The sequence below is a fragment of the Rhipicephalus sanguineus genome, chromosome 7, assembly GCF_013339695.2.
Source record: "Rhipicephalus sanguineus isolate Rsan-2018 chromosome 7, BIME_Rsan_1.4, whole genome shotgun sequence".
NCBI lineage: Eukaryota > Metazoa > Arthropoda > Arachnida > Ixodida > Ixodidae > Rhipicephalus > Rhipicephalus sanguineus.
Genome location: NC_051182.1, coordinates 166,455,901 through 166,481,638, shown reverse-complemented (window position 1 = coordinate 166,481,638; position 25,738 = coordinate 166,455,901). Strand labels below are relative to the sequence as shown.

General features: G+C 45.6%; 1 protein-coding gene across 1 annotated transcript in view; it reads right to left on the bottom strand.

Moving 5' to 3' along the window:
* LOC119400497 (mitotic spindle assembly checkpoint protein MAD1) overlaps positions 1–24,744 on the bottom strand; it is a 45,093-nt gene extending 20,349 nt beyond the window's left edge. Inside the window, exons 1-9 of the mRNA XM_037667557.2 lie at positions 24,434–24,744; positions 20,576–20,730; positions 15,491–15,673; positions 13,645–13,697; positions 13,240–13,311; positions 11,029–11,110; positions 5,940–6,070; positions 5,028–5,201; positions 3,666–3,752 (exon numbers count right to left, since the gene is read on the bottom strand). Of these exons, the coding sequence (XP_037523485.1) occupies positions 3,666–3,752; positions 5,028–5,201; positions 5,940–6,070; positions 11,029–11,110; positions 13,240–13,311; positions 13,645–13,697; positions 15,491–15,673; positions 20,576–20,730; positions 24,434–24,617 (1,121 nt within the window). The 5' untranslated portion in view covers positions 24,618–24,744. The remainder of the gene's footprint in view (positions 1–3,665; positions 3,753–5,027; positions 5,202–5,939; positions 6,071–11,028; positions 11,111–13,239; positions 13,312–13,644; positions 13,698–15,490; positions 15,674–20,575; positions 20,731–24,433) is intronic.
* Positions 24,745–25,738: the final 994 nt, after the last annotated feature.

The following is a 25,738-nucleotide window of genomic DNA, read 5'->3' as shown; positions in this document are numbered from 1 at the left end:
GTAACCACTAGCGTCGGTGCGGACCTCGGTTGGAGCGGACGCGTCGAAGTGGGCGAGGATCGGCGGTGTGGTGAGCAGCGTAATGAGGCGGGAAAAAGCACTGGCTTGGTCAGGACCCCACCAAAATGGCACATCCTTCTTGAGAAGGTCAGTGAGGGGGCGCGCAATATCTGCGAAGTTTCTGACGAATCGTCGGAAATATGAGCATAGGCCCACAAAACTTCGAACGTCTTTGGCACAAGTTGGTACGGGAAAATCGAGGACAGCGCGAACTTTGTCGGGATCGGGTCGGATGCCAGATGAGTCGACGAGATGCCCTAGAATAGCAACTTGGCGATGGCCAAAGTGGCACTTCGATGAATTAAGTTGTAGCCCAGCCGCACGAAACACGGAAAGAATAGACGAAAGTCGGTCGAGGTGAGACTCAAAGGTGGGAGCAAATACAATGACGTCGTCCAGGTAACAAAGGCAGATAGACCATTTAAAGCTGCGCAAAAGCGTGTCCATCATCCGCTCGAACGTGGCCGGCGCATTGCACAAACCGAACGGCATGACTCTGAATTGGTAGAGACCGTCAGGCGTTACAAAGGCGGTCTTCTCACGGTCGAGGTCGTCTACGGCGATTTGCCAGTAACCAAAGCGTAGGTCTATCGAAGAAAAATAGGTAGCACCATGAAGGCAGTCCAAGGCGTCATCGATACGAGGAAGCGGGTAGACATCCTTTTTGGTGATCTTGTTTAAATGCCGATAATCCACGCAGAAACGCCAGGTGTTGTCTTTCTTTTTAACTAAGACTACAGGGGAAGCCCATGGACTCGAAGAAGGCTCAATAATGCCTTTTGTGAGCATCTTGTCGACCTCCTGTTGAATAACTTGGCGCTCTGATGGTGAAACTCGGTAAGGACGCCTGTTAATTGGAGCTGCATCACCGGTATCTATGCGGTGCTTGACTTGCGAGGTTTGACCTAAGGGCCTACCGTCAAAGTCAAATATGTCAGAGTAGGTCATAAGGAGATCACTGAGGTCTTTAACTTGAGAGGGCAAAAGGTCTAAGGCAATCATCTTGGTTATGTTCTTGTGCAGTGTAGAAGAGGTGACTGCGTCGACTCTATGCGGGTTTGGAGAGACGACAGCGGGCAGTTCGGGTGACACCGATGAGATCTGGCACTCGTACGACGGTGACAGAGTAGCGAGAGCAATGCCTTGTGGTAGGACTTGAGGGCTCAATCCGAAGTTCAGAAGAGGAAGGCACGTCTTGTTCGCTGTAATAGTTACAATTGTGTACGGAGAGGAGACGTTGCGGGCCAGTAGAACACTGGGAGAGGGAGAGACCACGTAATCCCCATCCGGTACACTGGGATATGGTTCAACAGCGACGCAAGTTAGGGCTTGTGGTGGCAGACGAACAGCCTCAGCACACGAAAGTTTCGTCTGAACCACCTCCGACACGTCGGCGGACGCAGGCAAGTCAAGTTGTACAACACCGGCCGAGCAGTCAATGACAGCAGAGTGGTCAGACAAGAAATCGAGTCCGAGGATGACATCATGAGGACAATGAGCGAGAACATGAAACAGAACGGACGTCTGGCGGTCGGAGAACCTCACACGTGCCGTGCACATTCCGAGTACAGCCGGAGTTCCCCCACTAGCGACACGTACAAATAGGGACTCGGGCGGCGTAAGGACCTTATTTAATCGTGCACGGAGATCAGAGCTCATAATAGAAATATGTGCGCCGGTATCAATGAGGGCAGTAACAGGCAGGCCATCCACTTCCACAGCAAGTAGATTCTGGTCCGTAGTGAGGGTCAGCAGAGGGTTTTCAGGTCGGGGGTCGAATGCAGCATCACCTCCGGGAGCTGCATTGCTCAGTTTTCCGAGTATGGACGTCCAGTAGGGCGAGGCGACGAATGGCGACGGGGCTGAGGTGACCGGGAGCGACGATCGTGTGGGGACGGCGAACGGCTGGAGCGTCGGACCGATGTCGTAGGAGCCTCATCGTATGGTCCACCGTCACGAGCGGGAAACTGCAGGGGCCGGTGGTTGTCGTCACGTCGATAGCCAGCAAACGAGCCAGATGGAAAGGTGCGAGAACGACAGTAGCAGGAAATATGTCCTACACCGTGGCAACGAAAGCAGATCGGCTTGTCGTCCTGCGTTCTCCACTGGGCAGGGTCACGATAGCGGCGCAACATTTCCGGTGCACGAGGAGGCGTTATAGAACTGACACGAGGTTCCGTCAACGAACATACCGGCTGCAGTCCGACATTTGCAAGCTCCTCCCTCACAACCTGCTGGATCAACGAGATCGTTGGTCGAGGATCATCAGATGGCCGCGTCAGGAAAGATGGTGGCGACGCCGCCTCGATTTCTCGGCGCACGATGCGAACTACGCTCTCGTTGGTAGGCGGTTGACCGCATGGCGGCTGAAGGTCCTCGCAGGATGATGTAGCGGCCGTGTTCGGAAGTCGCATGAAATGCTGGGCAATGCGGCGACTCTTCAGCTCTTCGAACCGGCGGCACTCTTTGATGATGTCGTCCACGGTTGAGCAGTCTTTAGACACAAGTAAATTAAAAGCGTCATCCGCAATTCCCTTGAGCAAATGGCTTACTTTGTCACTCTCTGACATGTTGGTGTCGACACGACGGCAAAGGGCCAGGACGTCAAGGATGTAGGAGACGTATGATTCGGTGGAAGTTTGTGCCCGACAGGAGAGTTCTTTAGAAGCGGCCCGCTGGCGTCCGACGGCTCTACCAAATAGGTCGCGAAGCTTCTGTTTACAGGCATCCCAACTTGTTAAGTCAGCTTCATGAGCTTGAAACCATGCGCCTGCTGTTCCGCAGAGATAGAAGTCAACATTGGCGAGCATCATTGTAGGGTCCCACCTGTAGACCGCTGCAAACCGCTCGTACTTCGCAATCCAGTCATCGACGTCAACGTGGTCGGTGCCGCAGAAGTTACCGGGATCGCGCGGTTGAGTCAATACGACCGGCTGTACCGGCTGTACCGGTTGTACCGGAGTCGCGGTCGAAGCGGCAGCAGCAGAGTTGCTTTCTGTTGACATATTGAGGCTGTCGAGGACACGTCCGCTGCGGAGTTCCGTCTTGCGTAGTACCCAGCACCACCACCAAAATGTTACGAATATATTTAACTTATTTACAATGTGGAATAGTCCAGCAGTCAAGATGGCGGTTGGGTTGTGTATTCTCAGAACACCGACACGTCGTCTGCCTCTTCTTCGCACACCTCCCCACAGTCATAGCTGCAACCCCGCTACAATATTTTGAACATTCATGACTGAAATCCCAGCTTGACATAGACTTGCTTGCGAATGTTCAACATATCATAACAATGGCCAAGTTTTTCCTTCTGTTGATGTAGTTGAGCCCATTGATGATTTAATTTGTTAAGAAGAGTGAGCGATTTCTAGTTGTCTAAAACATCATTGTAGTTTCCGTGCCAGCCACGTACAGTGCTTTCATGTTTGGCTCATGCGTTCACAGAAGCCTCAACTACCGATTGGCAGTGTTTTCTGACCATGTTCAAAACGTGTCACAGGGCCCCTTTAAATTCTGAAGTTTTTCGTGCCATAAATCTGGTGCTTAGCTGGGCAATGCCGCAGCCACCATGAAACCATCCTGAGCACAGATGGATAAACGCTTACTCTGCTAATAACTTTGACTGTCGTTCTGTCAGAGCCAACTCAGAGTGCCGCAGATCAGCCAGGCACTGCAGCACTGCTGTTGGACTCCTGCAAGAAAACAGAAGCAGAAAAAAAAGACATCAGCAGCTGCAAAGAGCAGAGCAATGCTGCCTTGCATTGAAAGCTTGTTAATTTCTTGAAGTGCTCAGTTTTCTGTGGGATATAAAATGCCGCACAAATTTTTCCTTCGTTACCCTGTGTCAGTTGAAACAAAGGCTGCCTAAGAGAACTCCAAACACAGTAAGCATAAGATCTGAAGAAAAAAACATAGCAGCAGATCCAATGTGCCGTCTTGGAACCTACACACAAAGAAACTCATTCACATCTTCAATATTTCACCCAATGCCCTGGTGCGCGTGATGTGATGTACTGTATTTTCTCGCATATTATCCACAACCATTTGGGAGGAGGAGGAGGTGGGGAAATCACTGCACAGTGCTGTGAAACCATTTTCCTTACGTTACCGTCAAGCAGTGCCATGAAGCCACCTTGCAGACAGAAATCGGCGTACATAGTATTCCACACCCTGACTTAAGCTCCAAATTTTTTGTATGTTTTGCATGCATTATACACAAGAAAATATGGTATCTTCCTGGGACTCTCTCACCCACTCTCTGTAATGGAGTACCATGTACATAATGCCAATGATCATTTTTGACTGAATTTCTCTAAAGGCCATCGTTAGCTACGCTCAACAAAAGTGATGCATGAACCGTAAGTGGAAACAAGAAATGAATTAAGAGACTGGAAGTAAAAGCAACTAGCGAATGTAAAACCGGAAGCCACTTGAGATAGCGACAGTCAGCAAAACGTGGAGAGGTTCACAAAAAAAATTTCACTTTAAAAAATGAAAGATAAAACTAAACACAGTACAGCCTCAGTCATATACTGCCACGCGGCAGTGACGGTGAAGAACCAAGCAGTCAAACCAGTAAAGGTTGGGTTATTTATTGGGCGAACTTGTGCCCAGCAAACAGAATCGCTCACAGTACAAGCAAGTGAAACTCGCAATACGACAGTGCCGAGCACGGTCATTGGTCGCCGCTAATCTGCTCGTAGGTAAAACCAAGTCTTTTATACATTTGTGATCAAACATTGTAGTGTTATTGCTGGCGCTTGCATTTGTCCCAGAAAAAAACTTAACCACTCGCGTCATGCACGCAATCTTACTAGAACATTCTAAAACAATTGCGATGGCTTCCATACATTTTGGCATGGCCTGTGCCAAGTGGTAGTAACAGATGGAATAGTTTTTGTGAGTTAAGCCTGGTCGCATGGAAATAAAGAAACAAACACGCGTGGAGACATGCATGAGACACTCACATGAGACCGTGCGGTTCAGCGGCCAATTCCTTCCATTTTTCCAGTTGTTCTTGAAGCTGCTCCACATTCACCTGTAGCTGAGTGTTGAGCGTTTGCAGCTCCTTCACCTTGGCTGTATTGTGCTGAGCTGCTAACAAACGTTCCTGTATCAAGTGCACATTCATACGGGCCAGCCTGTAAAAGAGGTAGCAAGTTGCAGCAGTTGGTGGATCATGCAACTCTCAGTGATGTGACTGATCGCAGCCATTTCGGCGCAGCTTCTGGAGCAGATAAGACCCCGATTTGGAGCAGCAAATGAGTTTTTTTGGAGCAGCTAGCAGTCCCACATTTTTTAATGCAAATATTTATGTCTCTAACATGGAGCAGTTGTACCATGTTTAATGAAAAGGATATATGCACACCTGAATGCATATTTATTTATAAAATTCTAGAAGATGAAATTAATTTACTACTCTTCATTTGCTTGAGCCCAACCTTCAGTTTCTTCAGTCTCGCGACCATCGGTCACCTCACATTTGCCCACAATACAGTTCATATTTGTAATCAAATGAGGCTTTCTCCGATGCGTTAGTTACTGCATGGAAGTACTGACCTAAACTGAAAGGAATTAAAGTGGAGTAAAAAATCACCTTTCCCGTCGGTGGGATCTAAGCCCACAACTGTAATTCGAGGGTTGTGGGTTCAGATCCCACCGACGAAAAGGGTGATTTTTCATTCACTTTAATTCCTTTCAATTTAGGTCAGAATGATTACATTACAATTAAAAAAAACAACAAATAATGTTCCCTATGCTTTCCTTGGCTTAACTGTCTGTTGGTTTCCTTAGCCGTGTCTAACGAAGAAACGAGCCCCTCGAACAATTCCCCTTCCTTCGCATTTAGAGCAGTACACGTTTTAAGAAAAGTAACTAACCGGTGTTGCTCGACTTCCTCTTGAAGCTTTGCCCGTTCTTTTTCGACAAGCGGCAGCCGTTTCAGCTCATCTCTCATTATACGAGAGAGTTCCTCCACCTGTTTCAGCTCATCGAGACGTCGTTGGAGCTCCTAGGACGGAAGCGAGTGACAGTCAACACACACAAATCCTCAGCATTTCAAAGAACGCACGCAGCTTAAATATCAACTAAAAGAGCTTTGTGGATCAGAGGATCTAAGAAAAAGAGAAATACTTTGTATGCTTCCATATTGCTAGCGAACACGCACAAAGGACGACATAGAAAGAGACAGGACAACCACTAGTCGTCCTTTCTATGCCGTCCTTTGTGCGTGTTCGCTAGCAATATGGAAGCATACAATCAATATCAACTAGCCCAGCTTAATGCATTAACGAAAAATACTTTACTGTCAATGCACCTGTTCTGCAATCAAGATTTTATTAAAGTGTAATGAAAACATCACTGACATGCATGACATACTGTTTTGTACTAGTATTTGTTTTTTGTACAGTGTGGATACAATGCATTTCATGTACATAACCTCAGGTTGTATGTTAACGTAGCTGTGCTATCAAAAGTGTGTTCTTTTTCTTTACATGTAGTATGCTACATTATATTTACGGTGGAACCTCGTTATAACCCAGTAGCATTGGGGCCGTAACTTAGTTCGGTACATCCAACACGCTTTGTAACATTACCAATAAAAATCGGCAATCTGGCGTGCGCAAGAATCCAAAAGATACAAAATCGCATATACAGTGATGCTACCGAGGACTTCTGATTTGGAGCAATTTTTGGAGCAGCAAAATTTCCGTTTTGGAGCACTTTGGAGCAGCAAAATTTTCATCTTGGAGCACTTTGGAGCAGATAATTTTGCATCTCGGAGCACACTGGAGCAGCGAATTTTACATCCTGGCCTGAGTGCACTACAGAAGCATATTGCAATAACATTCAAGCACCGGAATATTACTATGGGGATCTTATGAAGGCTAGAAATATTTCGATTCATTGCAAATCTCATGGAAAAAAATCATCTCAGGAGTACTCCATATTTCACTCGCTAATGAAAAATAAAGGCTCATGCAGTTGAGTGTTCTGGATTAACCTCTTCTGCGATTATTTTCGACACTAGCAAATAAACAGAATACCAGATCAATAAAATTGCACTTTATGAAATAACTCTAAATGCATCTATGTGGTTATCAGCAGACATTGTAGACAAACACCGTGATGTACAGCAGTGCCTCAATGCCAAAGAGCCAAACTATCCCTAATGCATTCCCCTAAGAAAACTCCAAGGCGAAAGCCTGATTATTTTTCTTCTCGATCGACGGGTTGATCCTCCCCCTCCTTCTCTGCATGCTTTCTGCACCTCACCTGGTTTTGCGCTAGCTCCATGATCGGCGCACCGATTATGGAAGCATTGTAAAGCGACGATGTCATGTGATGGCGTCATCACGTGACATCACGATATATGACGCCATGATGACGTCACAAGTTTTGACGATCTACGACGTGATGATGACGGCATCACATGATGATTATTTTTTGCATCAATCGATTTACGCCGCCGACGGTCAATTTTCGTGTTTGATAAAGCATCTGAGGCTTTCGCATTAATATTGCGTATTGAACGTTAACAACCTGGCCTTACATACCAAACTGTCAGGTTGTTAACGTTAGGCCAGGTTGTTAACGTTCAATACGCAATATTAATGCGAAAGCCTCAGATGCTTTATCAAACACGAAAATTGACCGTCGGCGGCGTAAATCGATTGATGCAAAAAATAATCATCATGTGATGCCGTCATCATCACGTCGTAGATCGTCAAAACTTGTGACGTCATCATGGCGTCATATATCGTGATGTCACGTGATGACGCCATCACATGACATCGTCGCTTTACAATGCTTCCATAATCGGTGCGCCGATCATGGAGCTAGCGCAAAACCAGGTGAGGTGCAGAAAGCATGCAGAGAAGGAGGGGGAGGATCAACCCGTCGATCGAGAAGAAAAATAATCAGGCTTTCGCCTTGACTCCACCATGTCACCTCTTTGCCATTCGCGAAACAGCTTCACTTATCATCCACTTCACAGAGTGAAATGGCTCCTCAACTTTTTTAAAATGTTTATTGTGATAACAATTATATGGACACTCGCCGCAGATTTTTGCCGTCGCTATTGCCGTAATTTTCTGTATAAAGACCAAATTAATAACATCACCACACACATTCTAGCCGCGGGTAAAAGCTCGCAAGCGCTGGCGACGAACGCGGCTGAAGCGGAGATTAAACTAGCCGGCCGTCTGTCTCCGTCGCACGGACAGCGCATGAGATAACATCTTCCCGCGTGCGGGCCTGCCGTCGATTGCTCATCAAACAGAGAGGAAACGCCCTACCCGTCTTTCGTAAGGAGCATGAAAGGACGCCAGGGGAGCGGAGGGGGGGGGGGGGAGGGGACCGCATCGTTCGAAGGGCGCAGTCGCTTGCGTGCGCGCTATCTCGAGGCATGAGGAGACGGCTCGTAAACTTGCTGTGCTCTCAACGCTTACTTCGTGTTTAGAGAACTCAGAGCAAGAAAATGCTTCAGTTCCTGGAGCGGCCATATTCCCTTAAACCAGTGTTTTGTTGAGTTACGCGAGATCGGATCCAAAATAGTTAGCTGCTAGCCTTACTTCGTTTAACAATACAATTTGTTGGTATCGCATTCATTGCTTCGCACTTAAGCGAAACTGAGTTTTTTTAACCGTCAGCTATTCACCCTCGAAAGCGAGGGGCGGACGTGTAACATGGGGTAGCCGCTTCAGTGTGGGCCGTCAGCGACGGGCCCGCTACTGACAGCTGCGCACTTGCGGCTGCTCCGACCAGGAGATATGCTTTTATTAATGAGACGACATTTTTAAAAAGCAAGCACAAAATTCGAATTGGAACCCTAGCACGTGAGCTCGAAAGGGCAGGGCCTTTTAGGGGGTGTTTACCGCAGAGTGATTACAAACTCGGACGTGCTGGTATAAGCAATTACGAAAAAGCTCTTCCTAATGAAGATCCATGGATAAAGTATATCCGAGAAAAAGTGTGAACGCGTTTCCACCGTTCGTGTGCTCTTCCATAAACGCGAAGCAAGGAAAATTCGATATTGTCCCATATATCTACTGCGAGCGATCCCAGATTTCATTCCGCGATGTCCGGAAACAGAATTGACAGACATTTTAGCAGCACACATGTAGTTATAACTGAACATTGCTTTCCTTACGTGCCGTACGACGCTTGAAACGAGCTATCAGCAGCGTTTCTAGAACAGACGACGTCCGCCGATGAATCGCTGTCGCACTTTCTCGCTACCGATAGGCCTAGACGTCACGAGCCTATGCGGAGAGCGTGTTTTGCTGTCGAGCCGACTTGCAGAACAGAAGCTGCGTCGGCACCGTGCATGGCGTCGTGGCTTACTCGGGACGCCCGCGTGAGCGCTATTTATTCAGCGGAATAATTCTTGGTCCATGGTTGCGACTTTGGCAGCCCCAAGATCAAACTGCACATGTTCTGACGTGCCGGCCGTGCGATTGCCGTGATAGACGCCCCCAAACCCGAGACTTTGGCGCAGTTTGGCGCAATTTTTGTCGATATTATCAGGATGGCGCAGTAAATACAATTTGGCGCACTTTGGTGCAGTTGGCGCAGGAGTGGAATCACTGCATATAAAATGCCCTTGTCCAACGACTGTAGAGTAGAAGCTGTGTTTGGCTGTAGGAACACCGAACGAACTGTCTTCAGCCCAATCAATACTGTGCTGAACATTTGTCTAACAACACACTTTTAATTTCACAACCACATTTTGAAAAAAAAAAAAAAAAGAAAGGAATGTGGTTGTGAACTGCCTAAATCTTTATTGTTATTTTTATAATACTTTTAAGTTTTCAGCCATGCACGAACTAGATTTCCTTGTTACAGCTGATATTGCAGCGGTCCTCAGGTTCACGGTTTCCTTATAAAAAGAATAAATGTCATTGAAATGAAGCATAAATAACTAAAGCTCGTATTTGGTTCCGATAATTTTTCATATCATATACGGTTTAACTGTACTCACTCTACCCAGTTTCTTCTCTCGTTGTCATTTAAGTTTACTTCTTGTGTAATATTTGCCTTGAAAACAATATTTGATCTTTTAATTACATATTTTAATTTAGGCCTATGGGTCTAATCAGTGTACTGTATTTTCATGTATCGTACAAACAGAACTTGTAATAAATGGGGAAAAAAAAAGGTGTAGGTGCCACATCATCCACCTAAACTTCAGGCCTTATGGAGAAGCTGCGGGAAAACGTAGGTCTCCCGCAAAGTCTGTGCGCTGTAAATTTTCACTCTTGGCTGTAAATTTCACATAACCTTGCTGAGCCATTTGGTACTGCTCGCCAGGGTAGAGTAATCGACACAGAATTAAACAAGGTGTGAACATAAACAGCATTTCCCCCATGATTTCGACAGTAAAATAAATACTGCATACAGAAGCAGTAGTATTAATCCTCAAATGAACTAGCACAGACAGTTGGAAAAGCAACAAGTTAGGGCTAACTCGAATGCATTTTGTTTCTGCCTTAACCAGTATGTGTACACTCCAACCTCGAACACGAATATAATGAATTATCGGTCATGACGAAGTACATGAAGAATAGTCTTGTCATATATACAATGTTACAAATATACGTTTATAACGAATTTTCGGATATAACAAACTTATTTTTATGTCAGATGAGACCTTGTTATAGTGAGGTTTGAGTGTAATTTTGGCATGATTCTATCTTGCATGCATAGCAGAAGGCTTTTGCCATCTTAGGCAAATGGACAAGTAGCAGCCCAAGATTGTCCTATCTTGAATGGTTACTTCTGTGCCCCAAGAAAGGCGTTGTCACAAGTTGACCAATCTTCAATACACTTCCCACACAAACTTTACTGCACGCAGCAGTATTACAGTAAGGGTTCTGCCTAATTACAAGAGAAATCCAGGATGTGGGGCCTTCCCTATGTCTCTGCCCTCTAAGTATGTAACCAACAGAAAAAATGAAAAACACTTACCCTTGCTTTGCTTTCAGACTTTCGAAGCTCAGAATTTTCACTTTGTAAATGGGAGATGAGAAGCTCCTTCTCACGAATATGCCTGCAATGGGGACAAGACATGATGTTGCATGCATGTTGGCACTGCAGGTAGCACACTTGAGCTATAGGTGTGCTTAACATGCACAAACAAGGAAGGTGTTAGTTATTCATTCAGGTGGCCTGTCCCAGCTACTGAGAGATTTCATCAGGCACAGCTGGAACGTTAAGTCAGTAAAATGCCATCTAAGTAGTATGTACAGTCAACCACAAAAGCTTACGGACCATGCGAGCGCGTGCTGAACTGCTTGTCCACGGTGGTGTGCCATCTATCGTAGACCACAGTGCTGGGCCGGAAACGGATCTTCTTGTTATTCACTGATATATAACAGTTTTCTACTGCCGTGCAACACATTTTTAGTTAGTTGTTCTCACGCAAAATGAACATTCTACTTCTACTTTGATTGCAGAATCAAAGCTACCACGGCATGCTTCGAACAGTGTCCCATGGGCAGATATCAGTTTGTGAGAATGATTGCGACTGATAACAGTTATGCTGATAGACTGCTCTAGAAACAGAAGCACGTAGCCACAGCTGCCAAAGAGCACATCGAGTTAAAAAGTGAAAGGTGAAAAATATTTGTGCCCAGGGGGAAAATAGCCAGGCCATTGAATAAGGGAGGGATGCGTCTTGGGCGTCGCGCTGCTGTCGATCGCCGCTTACGTAGCAGAAATGTCGCGAAGAGGCTACTGGCCATGCGCTTGCATGGTCCGTAAACTTTTGTGGTTGACTGTACATATACTCCATTTCGTATATAACAGGCAAGACTACAAAGGCTTATTTGCAGTACATAAACTCAAAACACATTACAATCATAAAGCCATATGCTAGAAAACAGTTTGTTAAGGGGGGACGTGGCAATGAAAACTATCTTTGTTATTTATGGAGATAAAGTGATGAAATTTGGCGTGCAGATGTGATATGTTGTGCTGACATCATAACTGAAATCGGTTTTGAGCTATCTTTTGTAGTTTTTGAGTTACAACACTTGAGAGACTCATTGTCACCCAATAATTAATTAATGAATTAGACATAAGTTCATCAAGATTTTTGCATAAGGATATTCACAAGGGCCCATTCTGTGCCGTAATGCTATTGGTTTATTTTTTAATGTTCAAATAAGCACACACTAAAATTTTTGAAATTTGTTGTACATATTGTCTTACTAACAACTCTTACAAAAAGCCAATGATAAAAATCTGCATGATGTGCAGACAAATATGGACAGCTTTACGGCACTCATTAATGTCTCAGGATCTAAGCACAGAAAACGGAATGGTTATATCTTTATTTGTTGTGAAATGGCTCAGGGATGACTGACAGCAACTGTTCAAAAAATGAAAGCTGAGAAAATGGAGCTCAAAGAAAATGGAGTTAAAAGCTAAGAAAATGGAACTCGGAAGGAAGCTGGCTTTATTTTTCATTGGATAAATGCAGCTTTGCGGCTATCTTTAGCTCTATCTGTCTTCTTTATGATGACACCGATATGGTAGCACTGTGCCAAGGGAAAACTTCAGATTTGCATTTTCTAAAGCCCAATTTTCTCATAGTTTTCGATGACAGCACACTAGTAAAATGCTTTTTTTTTTCAACTTCTACTGCTTATTTTGGTCTAATATTTCACCATGACTTAAAGCATGGTCTCAGGATTGCAGAAAAAAATAAATTGAAAAATTGAACAATTTGACCAAATTTACCATTCTCATTGCCACGTCCCCCCTTAAAAGCCAATGAAAAAATAATTGTTGGAGTTTTACTTGCCAAAACCACATCACTGCGAGACACGGGGCTTTGTATTAAATTTGATGGGTTCTTTCACGAGCATCTCAATCTAAGTACATTAGTGTTCTGTCCCCATCGAAGTGCAGCTGCCATGGCTGGGAATTGAACCTGTGTCCTCAACCTTAGCATTGTGACACAAGCTTAGCATCTGCTAAGCTTGTTCAACAGCTAAACAAAAACACAAGGTAACATTATTGAACAGGAGAAGGGGCTGACTTTTTCTGAAAACAGTTCACTGAGGTCAGTGCTGTGCTGGTTTTTTATGAGAACAGGTATAGCAATAAAGGCTATTGCAGGTGTGGGTTGGGCAATTTTGAGAAGTGGTGGTGAACTTGGAACGTGCTACTAGCCTTTTCAGTATTTCTGCTTGGTCCTTGGCTTCTTCAAGAGAGGTGCGGATCATCACTTGGCTCGCTGAGAGCCTGAGAAATGAAAGAACCAAACATATAATCAGTGCGCTTTAGTGCTGCCTGTAACAGGAAGCATGGGGTAGTGGCTTAAGAATAACAGAGAGCTGAGCTAGTTGGTGTGTATTCATTCTAAAAAGATAGGGCGTGCAAACATGGACAGAAGAAAGAAGTCAGTGGTGTTTGTGGTGCCCCAACTTCTTTCTTGTGTCTGTGTTTGCATGCCCTATCTTTTTACAATGAGTGGCTTAAGAATTTGGCGGTAAACTAAAGCAATCACGTTTGCTTGGGTTCATGCATGTTGCATAGTATTGCTTCAGCCAGTGAATATAATAATTGGATGACTACCTCTGGACTTCTTCTTCAAGTGCGAATGTGGTTTCCTGGGCAGACTCTTTTGTCTGTCAGAGAAAGAGAAGAAAGAGCCTTTTAAATCAAGTGAATACCTACTACGTTTAATTTCATGCACTTTCTTGGCATGCACAGATCACATTTATACGATACCCGTCAACTACAACATGACGCAGACACACGCAAAAGAAGACTGTTGATTCCCCTCTTTCATAGGAATCGTTGCTCAGACAAAAGTGAAATGTGTCTTCATAGTAGTAGTTGCGGCTATGTTGCGCGTTAAGAAATACAATTTACACAGTGTGTATTGCTACTGGGCCGGCATGACAGCTTTCTACGTGGATGCATCCATGTTGACATCCACTGCCACATCTCTGCCTAGTATATATTGACCCGAATGCGTAGGGCCTTTGATAGCTTGGTAATATTGCGGCACACTCAGATTCATGAATATGAAAGGCGCACTTCACAGTGTGCACCTCAAAGGCGTGACAGCGTAGTGCTTCATATTCGGCATGTGTCTCGCTGGTCTGATGCAGTTATGAATGCACTATGCCACATAGAGGTGCTCCCGCAGTGGTTTGGCACAGTACAGAAGTCAACACACTTGTCTAGAACACAGGAGCCGCATGCTCCGGACAGCACTAACATTTACTGATTACACCTGGTTTGAAAGAGCCCATATTATAGCATGAATGGCTGCTTGATGAATGCTCAAGTGTGGGCTTTCTCAAACTACTTGTTATCAGTATATTTGGCGCTGGAACGCGCCAGAGCGTGCCGTTCCAGCGTTCTAGACAAATGTGTTGACCTCTGTACATCACTTCACCACTTCTAGATAGTGCCACCATCACTGTCAGAGTAGGAAGCGTATATTACGTGCTCGTGCAAAAGAATCTGTATCTATTTGTGGCATAGGGGTCAGTGTGCCCGGCTGCTTCGATCAAAAGTCGTGGAGTTGTAGTGAAGAGGAATGAACGCTATAGTGGGTCACCCTCTCTAGTGACATCTATGGGTCTGTCTCTACCACACATTGCTCGTGGACGCCGCTTGTTCTCAGGGTCCGTAGATTTGAGCCGTTGATCAAGCTACCGGTCGACTCCTACGCCAGTATACCATAAACGTCTTTACAGAGTCAGAGGTTTGATTCCCTGGTGGGGTAACTCAGTACAGTCAAACCTGCATATATTGAACTCGCTGGAAAACGGGAATTAGTTCTGTATAAAGAATAATTCGATCTAAAACCTTTTAAAGATTTTACGCTGTATTTTTGATGTGAATTTTGGTGCACAAGTTGACTTAACAGAACTGCTTCTCTATAATGCAAGGAAAGCGGCTTAGGGCAACACACGGGGATTTTTGTTTTCCTTATTTTTGTGCAGTTTGTAGTTGGCAGTGGAAATTATATTCAGGAGCAGGTTGTAGGCGAGAAAGTGCGGTATCAGTATGGCCCTCCTAATCACTCACTCTCCCTAATGCATGCGGGAAAGTCCCTTTCTGTGAGAGAAATCTAACTTGAGGCATTTCGCACTGCCAAATGTTTGATATATCAAGTGATCCGGCTATTTTTGTTCAATGTAGCCATAAATTTTCCTTTGCACTGACGTTAAAACATGGTCGTGTTCGAAAATAGCTTGATATAAAGTGTAATTACATTTGGCTGAGTTTGACATAGTCGGGTTTGACTGTAAAAGCTTTTTTTCCAACTTGCTTTCCGAGTTACCCACATTCCCATTAACTGATGTCACTTATGGAACGGAAATGACTTGCTTCAACTTCTGGTGGACCCCGGCATAAAACAATTTCGCGTTAAAAAACTATGTGAGACACCCCGATTTCCCACCTGATCTAACTGCTGTTGAAGGTCAAGACAGAGCGCCTGGGAGCGTTGCCACCGCTCCTCCAGTTCCGAGATGCGGTTCTTCATTTGCTGCCGCAGCTGTGCGATCTCTGCCCGGTCCTCGGCTTCTTTCTCCAGGGCCTTGATCACTTGCTGCTTCAGCTCAGCATTCACATCTCGCTCTTTCTGCAGAAACACGCGATTCACATTTAATGAAACATTACAGTTGCACATGAGTAGCTATAGACAGGCTTCTTTGGTGCTGTAGAAGGCTCAACTTTTTAACACCGCTCAAGTTATTTTTCTCATTATTGTCTGCTCAATGTGTTCCTTGAACCCTGATGCCAAATCCTCTTCAGAAATGACCCATATATGATGTACGTGGACGTGGTGAAGAAGTTAGAGAAGGACTGAGGGAAGACGAGGAAGAGGGGGGTGTTCTAAATAAAGAACATGGCTGACACCATAGCCTAGCCCAACGTGTATTATTACAAATTGGCGCAGCCACGTATAGTTCCTGTGTGGACATTCAAGTCAAGATGTGGGTGGACTTCACCACTGGAGCAAATCAACGTGGTGGCATCCGGATCTTGGCTGCAACGCCTCAAGATGAAGAGGAACAAGCTCTTCCGGAAGCAGTGAGCACTGACGAATTTGTCTCCTACATAAGCACTAGAACGAAGCTCACTCCAAGTGATTTAATTGCTAAAGGAACAGTGAGGATCAATATGAAACTTCAAGATTATGAGAATTTTGTTCTGACTCCAGTTGGAAACTACGCGAAGCCCGCTACCGTTGCTTCGTCTGACAGCTCCTTCGAGCTGTTCAACAAGTTTCTTGCAATGCAACAGGAACAGAACAGGCAGCAAAATGATTTAATGCGGTTGCTTGTAAACGTGACCAAACGAATAAGCAGACCGAGTCTCGAACACGTGAAGCCAGACATGTTTGACGGAGAGTCTAGCAGTCCCGAGTCCTGGCTAACATTTTACGAATATGCATGCAACGAAAACTACTGGCACAGTGACGAGGATAAAGTGAAAAACATGCGATTATTCCTCTCGGGAATAGCGAAGAGTTGGTATGAGTTGCGTGTCAACGCTCACAGCAACAAGCCATGGACAGAGTGGAAAGAAAGTTTTCTCAGCTCTTTTGGCGAGAACAAGGTGTTGCTATGGGACAAAGCAATCGCATTCAAGTACACGTCTGGATCTGCACTCAGCTATTTTTACGAGAAAAGGCGGTTGCTCCAGCTGGCTGACCCATCCTTGCCCGAGACGTCTGTGGTTCCGCTTATCATCCATGGTTTGAGTCCGGACCTCCAGAAGCAAATACAAGTGAGAGGACCCAAGACGGTTGAAGACCTTCTGCGGGGAATGCGAAACCTCTACCTCCAGGACCTAGGAACACAGCGTCAAACCATGACACCTGCTGCAAGGTGTACAGGTACCACACGAGCTGACGAAAGATGCCCCTTTGCAAACTGGAAGTCTACCGCAACGCGTGTGTCATTTTTAACCGACCAGGAAGACTCATGCCATAATGAGGAGCTAGATGACGTGACAAAAAACTAAATAAAGAGGGTCTCGGCTTCCGCCCGATGACATCAAGAGAAGCTGTTTATTTGTCGCATACAAGTCTATTGTACATATCTGTTTTTGTTAATGGAAAGCAAAGGAGCGCGTTAGTTGACAGCGGAGCCAGCGTCACAGTCATAAATGCCAGTATTGTTGAGAGTGAGAAAGTAAAACAGGGACGACCTGTAGAAGTACACGGATACGATGGAAGGCGAGATGTTCACGATAAATGGACTTGTGTTACCATATCGTGTCTCGGAAACACTGTCGCTGCGCAAGCACTGGTATTGGACGGAGTGCCCTATGAATTACTCCTTTCACGTCCAGCCATCAGTGCCCTTCACCTTAACATCTACTGGACTGGAGAAGTGACTACAGAAGAAAAGCGCCACAGCCTCAACGCTTCAACTTCAACTTCACCTTCGAGGACTCTAAGGAAGCCATCGTCAGGTGAAGATGTGAAGACGCTTTGCCCAGAATTGATATGCTTGAAAGGATATCCTACGGCAACTACAAAGTTTGAGGTACCGTTCAAGCTAGATGATACGACGGTGGTGAGAAAAAAGCCCTACAATATGTCAAGGGAGAAAAGAATGTGGCTTCAGAACGAGATCCAAAAGATGTTGGATGCACAGATCATTCGTCCATCCACATCTCCATTCGCGTCGCCCATCACCATTGCACCTAAGGAAGATGGAAGTCTTCGACTCTGCACAGACTATAGACAAATTAATAAGCAGACAGAGCTTTTTCCGTTTCCTATGCCACGTATAGACTCTATCATAGATGAAACGGGTGGATGCAGAGTGTTTTCGCGCATTGACTTATGCAAAGGTTTTTGGCAAGTTCCGCTATCTGAAAAATACAAGAAATATTCTGCATTCATAACGCCCTTTGAAATCTACGAGTATAATCGACTCCCATTTGGATGGAAGAACTCACCCGCTTGGTTCCAGAAGATGAATGACGTTTTGTGACCGTTTCTTAGGAAGTTTTGTAACGTCTACATTGACGATATAAATGTTTATTCCCGCAACGAGGACGAACATTCAAACCATCTTGCTAGAGTACTTCAAGCACTTTGTGATGCCGAGCTCAAGATTAACGAGAAAAAGAGCAAGTTTTTCCAAAGAAAAGTTGTGTTTCTGGGTAGAGTATTTGATGGCCAAACCAAGACAACGAAACAGGAATCCGTAGAACAAATAGCAAAAATGCAGAAGCCGTATGACTTACACTCTTTGCGGGTATTTCTGGGTTTGGCCGGGCATTTCCGGTCGTTCATTAGAGATTATGCGACAAAAATTAAATGCCTCACAGAATTGACTAAGAAGAATGTTCCATTTCAGTGGACAGCAGAGTGTGATTCCGTTTATCACAGCCTTGTGAGCATCATTTCGTCTGATCCAGTTCTCACTCTTCCAGACTTCAAGTTGCCCTTCGAGCTGAACACCGACGCTTCTTATTATGGCACAGGTGCAGTGCTTTACCAAAGAGATGCCGACTGTCCGCGGAGCCGGCAACAGAGGGTCGTCGGATACTATTCGTACACCTTCTCGAAAGCGCAACTTAACTACACGACTACAGAGAAAGAAGCCTTGGCAGTCCTAATGGCTGTACGCTATTTTAGACCTTACCTGGATGGCAGGAGCTTCACGCTCTTCACGGATCATCAAGCCTTGACTTACATCCTTAACCTCGCACAGCCTAGAGGAAAGATCGCTAGGTGGGTGGCCGAACTACAGCAGTTTACATTCGTGGTCCATCACAGGCCTGGGGAGCACCTAAAGGATGCAGATGCACTTTCGAGACTTGCGGTCATTCCTGATCAAGAAAACATCAACGCAAACCTGTTGTGGGAGGGAACTGAAGAACTCCAGTTCCTCAACGGAAAGTTCGCAGTCCCCGAAACAATGGTGCCTCGAATCTTGGAACTTTATCACGACTCCCCGCACTCAGGCGGACACGATGGCTTTTGGAGGACTTATCGCAAGATCCATCAACGTTTCCAGTGGAAACACATGAAAGATGACGTCCAGCGGTATGTTCAGTCTTGTCATCAATGTCAAATTCACAAAGCCAAGTACCTTCAGAGAACGGACGAGATGGTCTTGCCTCAACACTCCGACATACCGTTTGAAGTTGTCCACGTTGATTTTGCAGAGCTCAAGAAAAAGGCTGCTGGAGTAGGAAGAACACAGTCTTTCCTAGTGGCAATAGACCAGTGCACAAGAACAGTGGCTGCACGGCCGGGAAGAGAAGACGCGAATAGTGTGATTGCTCTCTTGAGCCGTGAGATGTTTAAGAGTACAAAAGTAGTGATATCAGACAATGGACCAGCGTTTCTCAGCCAGTGTTTGCAAGAGTGGGCGAAGCAACGTGGAGTTAATTTGCGACGCTGCGCGCCGTACCATCCTGCAGGAAATGGCATGGCTGAAAGAATAATACGAGATTTGAAGCAGTTCATTTCAATTTACCCAAGCTTTCAAGGCGGATGGAAATGCTGCTTGGAGGCAGCTGTTGCTCATCACAACCGATCGCACACTGCGAGCATCGGCTGTAGCCCGTATTTTGCGGCATTCGGAAAGGCACCAGTGCTTCCTGCTGATCAACAGCTTCGCATTGCTGACCGTCTGCAATTGTGCGAAAAGTGAAAAACTTCGGAAGCATACCAGCGATATCGGGAAGATATGAAGAGAAACTTCGACCGCCGCCACAACACGCGGATACCTAAGATACAGCTGAACGATCTGATACTCGTCAGAAAGGGCCTTCCCGGAACGAAGCAGGTGTATTTGGGACCTTATCGAGTGGTGCAGACTGCAGTGCAACAAGGCGTTCTCAAGAGGATTGGTTACGTAAACGGTGACGGTGTGCTGGAGTTAGCGACTGTTGGAAACGTCTTCATGTATCATCCCAGGAGGGATGAGTCTTCAAAGAGGGGGAGTGTACGTGGACATGAAGAAGTTAGAGAAGGACTGAGGGAAGACGAGGAAGAGGGGGGTGTTCTAAATAAAGAACATGGCTGACACCATAGCCTAGCCCAACGTGTATTATTACATATGAGATATGGGAAAGGTGTTCTTTCAAGTGACGTCAAGTGACATTTTTTTTACTATAATTTACTAATATCAGAGAAATCATTTTTCACTTTAGTGTCCCTTTAAGTACATATATATACATATTCAGAGGTGGTGGGATACATTTGAGCGAAACAGTACAACAAAGAGATAAAGTAATGCAAAATGCCAAATAAAGTTGCAACTCTGGTTGAAGACAAGAAGGGTTGCTGCTCGGGCGAGTTTGTCATCCATAATCATAGCGTGTATTCGCACAGCCCATATAAGACACACACGTAGAGAAAGGTAGGCACTAATGCTTGGGCAAATTGTTATCCATAATCGTAGCGTGTATTAGTGTGGTACATAAGAATAAAACACAGCACACACGTAGAGACAGCTAGCGCCCACCTGTCTCCACGTGGGTTGAAGATGATGAGAACATTGGCACCAACCTGCAAGTGCTCCTGAAGTGTGTCCAGCTCTCGCGTGTAGCCGAGAACAATAGTCTTTCGTGCGGGCTCCTCCTCTTCCTTTTGCATGGTGAGTCGAGTGATCTCTGCTCTGCACTGAAGCAGCTCCGCCTTCAGCGCTCTAATTTCAGCCTCAGCTGGAAACAGAAGAGCAAGATGTCATCGACACCACACACTATAGGAACCGGCTGCACCGTTGGGACATTTTTTTTGACCTGCGACCATAGTCTGTTTTAACTTGCATGCCTCACCCTCCCGGTACCTTCAAGGGGTATACTGACATGAAAATTTTCAGTTGTAGTTCTTTTTTTTTGTGTCAAATGAAAGGCCAAGGCCTCAAGAGCCCAGAGAATGTACTGGTAAGCGTGAGTGCACCCTGACAAATTAATTGTTTTTAAAAGCTAGTTTCGGTTCCTACTGTACCTGGACGTCATGAAGCAGTATGAGCGTCTTGTCATGTGCTCTCACAAGATGTTGTGACGTTTCCATGGCTGCTCTGCTCCGTGTCTCCTTCAGTGACGCACAAATCCCCTATCTGAATGTTTTTGGTGATGTACAAGTGGCCATTTGGATGTTTTGGTAGCTGATGTCATAACAATTAGCCACACTGGTGCGTGAAGTCATCAGAATTGACACTGCAGCCTGACGTCACGCTAGTGTCGACGTCAATAGGTATGCCATGCAAAAATTAACTTCATTATCAAAAATAAAATATCTTATCAGCATTTATTGGGCTTCACACTCACTCTGAGCCATCTCTGCATACAGGAGATTTTTATGGCAATAAAATCAGCTTGGTGTCAGTACCCCTTCAAGGACACGGATAATGTGTGCTAGAGCACTGCACGGGCCGCATGAAACAGCCAGTCATAGCTGGCTGTTTCATGTACGCACGCAGTGCTAACCACGCAATCTTATTTTTGCATTTCAAAGAACGACCACAAAATATACCTCCATAAACTGAAAAAAAAAAAAAAACATGGCAGACATTTTTAGTTTAAGTTTTACATGAATTGCATACGAGCAAGGGCTGTTGAGTAAAAGTAGCAAGTCTGCAAACTTCATCTACTGCACAATGCAATGAAAAAAAAAAAAAAAAAAAAACGTGCTCTAGCTGCTTCTGGTAGGAATACACCAGGCTGGGCAGCGTTACATAAATTAAAGCTGTCGTGTTGACTCCTCGGCAGGCAACTGCACCCAACGTACGCAACGTTTTCGTGTTCAAAACAAGAACGTTCTTTGTCCCACCCTTCTTCCCCGAGTCACCGCCACCGCAGTGCCATAGATCTGTCAAAGCGAGGCACACCCATTAGAGAGCGAGCCACCGTCCTCGCTGTTCCCTGAAGATGGCTGTCTCGTCGTCTTCGTGTGACCGCCTTCGATCTTTGAAAATGTTACGCCTTAAAGCGAGACCGGACTAAGGGCTTCCAAAACAACTCTCTATTAGAGCGCCGAAGTGAAGCAGCCGGCGGCGTCTTTAGCGATCCCCGTCGACGTGACGTGTCGGGTGTCCGGAGCGTGATTATACAGATACGTATGAGACCCGGGCCTAATACGGGCCTGGCTCAGGCTCGAGCCCGACCCGAGCCCGAAGATCACGGGCCAGAGCCCGGCCCGGGCCCGATCCAACAATCCCTTACCCGGCCCGGGCCCGTGCAGTGCTCTAATGTGTGCCCTATCAACGCTGCTGTTCTTCACTGTGAACAAGGCTCCCTTGCGGGAGCCCAAACATTTTTTTTATGAATGTATTTTTACTTTGGTCAGTGCTGTATGGTTGTTCGTCCTTGTTATTCCCTGACAAGACAAGATTCTGTCCAATCTTTGACTCCATAAACCTGTTTCCTTTATTCACATAACATTTTTAGAACATGAAATTATATCGCAAATGTTACGTTATCACATGCAGATCACATATGTACAGTCTATTGCTGTACAATTTGATGTTCTCACTCCGCATTAGTGGAGAACCCCATAAACTGCCTGTATTGAAGAGCAAACTTTGTAAAAAGTTGTGAAAATCTTTATGAAACAGTCAGGACCGCACATTTCTTTTTTTCCCCTTTTATGCGTATATAGTTGTCTTTGTAACAACCACCTTTGCCTATGTATTCCTTGTAGTGTCACTTAAAGGGACACTAAAGAGAAACAATCAATTGGTTTAGATTGATAAAGTGTGCTCGGAGAACTCTTGTGTAGTTTACTTCACCACCATAGGTTTATTATTAGAGGAGAAAACCAAGTTCAATGTTTCATTTTTAAATTTTGCGCCGAACTTTGTAATTCGTGACGTAAAAGATTTCAAAGAGCATTTAACGTATTTTGGCACCACTGGCTCGACGAAATTTCCACAAACTCGCTATGTCAAGTCTCTGGCCCCCTGAGAGGACAATGTACTTCAATTTAACCGATTAGGAACTACGTAGGCCCAAGCAGGCGCCGTCAAAAATATGTGATGTCACGGCAAATGGTGCGGGAATTCCAAGGTGGCGTCGCCACCTGTATTTTCTGCAACAATACCTTGGTTTGGGTGAGTTGGTCCATCATTAGTGAAAACTTGAAAAGCGCAAACTACGAAGACGAAACACATACAACAGGACTTGCGCTTACCTGTTGTATGTGTTTCGTCTTCGTCATTCGCGCTTTTCAAGTTTTCACTGTATTTTCGTTTTGCGCGCTTTCTCGCGTTTTCTCGCAGCAAGCGTGGTGTTTTTGGTATCTGGAAGTCTACTTTACTAATGCGAGAAAAATCATTTTGCTCTTTAGTGTCCCTTTAAGCCCTTCAGGTCATGAAATATAAAACTGTGACATGTTTGAGGGTAAATAATGTTTCATGTTAATCCCTCACATATAACAAGCATTCTAGACAACTTAAACATTGACTGTGCTCAAACACAATGTCTGTCGTATCTTCAGATTTGTCCACGTTTTTTCTGCGCTGTAAATATCTAACGACAGGAGACAATGTCACAATGAAAGTAAACTCAACACAAGGTTACCTATCGTGTCAACACTAGACTATTGCATGTGCATTTTGTCACACGTTTCTGTGTTTCTTGAGGTTGGTAGTCAGTCAAGCAGTTTACAATGCATGTTTGCCTTTACATTCAAACGCTATGTGCCATGTGATGACTGTTTGGACCACTGTGGTTTGGGCAAATGTAAGCCAACTAGTTAACTATCACATGAGCATTTTGTCACACATTTATGTTTCTTCAGGTTCTTAATTGTCGGTCAGTTTATCATTAGCGCTTGTCTTTACGTTCAAACGTTACGCGCCATGTGATGGCTGTTTGGACCACCATGGTTTGGGCAAATGTAAACAAACTAGACCACAAACAACAGCGGTATTCAGTTGACCGGAGCAGTGTGCTCGACTGGGCTAATTGGTGCAATACTGGTACGGAATGAAACAGCCCTTCAGACAGGACGAACTGAGAACGACAAACACAGGCTAGGTTACCTGTCATTTGGCTGAACAATGTAAAAATTGCACATGCCAGCCAATTCTTGATAAGTCCATGGTTTTATAGCGTTTTAATGAGCAGCGCGCATGTAAGATAAGCGAAGCTTTCCACATTCAACAGCACTGACGTTTCTTGTGTCAGCGTGCCGTCTATTTCTCTTCACAGCAGTGGAATATCTATTGAAAAATTGTGTGACAGCTTGCTGAAAACGCTCTCGAGATTGTTATCTATGGCTCGTCTGTGATGTATGCGCATATTCTGCTTTTTTTTTCTTTTTTTGTCTGGGAAGGTTGCTCGCAATAAACTTTGGTTGTTAGCGTCTCACATCGTCCGGTACGAAGTGCTGTTTTCTTGCGTTCCGCGGACAGGAGCTTACCTGACTTTGTTTCTGAGGTACTGCTAGTGTCAATCCGAGTTTCCGACATGCTTTCGCCAAATGAGAGCCGACGTGCGATTGTGTCGTCGACACTACCAGTGGAATCCGCTTCACGGGAACCGAACATGTTTTCCAACTCACGCAGTGCGCGCAACACGCGAGTGTTGTCGCGTATGGCTGACATGGCCGGACTACGCTAAACCGTGCACACGGTCTTGCAAACAGAAATAACACTCGGTAAAACGGGTGTTACACAACAACAAACCATTCCACAGATAACACAGCACTGAAACCGGCGCTAGCATTACCGGTTACCGGCAGACACCGGCATTGGATCAGCTCATACTGGCTCCAAATAATTTCTGGCAAGATCCTGCGCGTACTGATGATGATGATAGTTGAGAAAATGCGGCGGTCGTGCATGAAACTAGGGAACTAGGGTGGCTGAAACTTCATAGCAGTTTCCTTTTTTTCCTTCATGCTTATAATGCTTACAAACATGAAGCATGGTTAGACTTGCCACCGTAGCTACAGTATTATATGCGCTGTACAGTAGTCACACTCCGACATGTCCTACATGGTCCTACAGCAGCAGCATTAGAGCACTGCACGGGCCGGATTTTACGGCCCGGGCCCGGCCCGGGCCCGCTTTATGAAGCCCGAGCCCAGCCCGGGCCCGTGGTTCCAAGCGCGGGCCCGGCCCGGGCGTACATGACCGAACCCAGCCCGAGCCCGGCCCGGGCCCGGGTGCACTTGACCGTACCCAGCCCGAGCCCGGCCCGGGCCCGCGCGTTCATTACTAAACTAATCCAGGGCGCGCTTGTTCATGACCAGGGCCGACCCGGGCCCGCTAGAGGATATTAGTAGTTGATGATGATTATTAATGATGCCGTGCGCTTTGTAGCGGGCGATCGGACGGAAACTCCGGTGTGTACATGCATCGAAATGTTACTTTGCCCGCGGTGGTAGCTCGGCGGTTAAGCTGTTTAGCTGTTAAGTCCTAGGACGCAGGTGCGATTCCCGCGGCCACGGCGGCCGCAATTTGATGGGGGCGAAATGCAAGAACACCCGTGTATATACTTACCTTTAGGTGCACGTTAGAGAACTCGAGGTGGTCGAAATTGATCCGGTGCCACTACGGCGTGCCTCGTAATCAAATCGTGGTTTTGGCACGTAATACCAAGGAATATAAATGAAATGTACCGTATGTGTCAACCTCGAATAAAAGACCGAAATTTTTATTCCTTTCATGGGAACAACCGTGATCCGGCTCTTTGCTGGTGCTGTTAATATATATATATATAT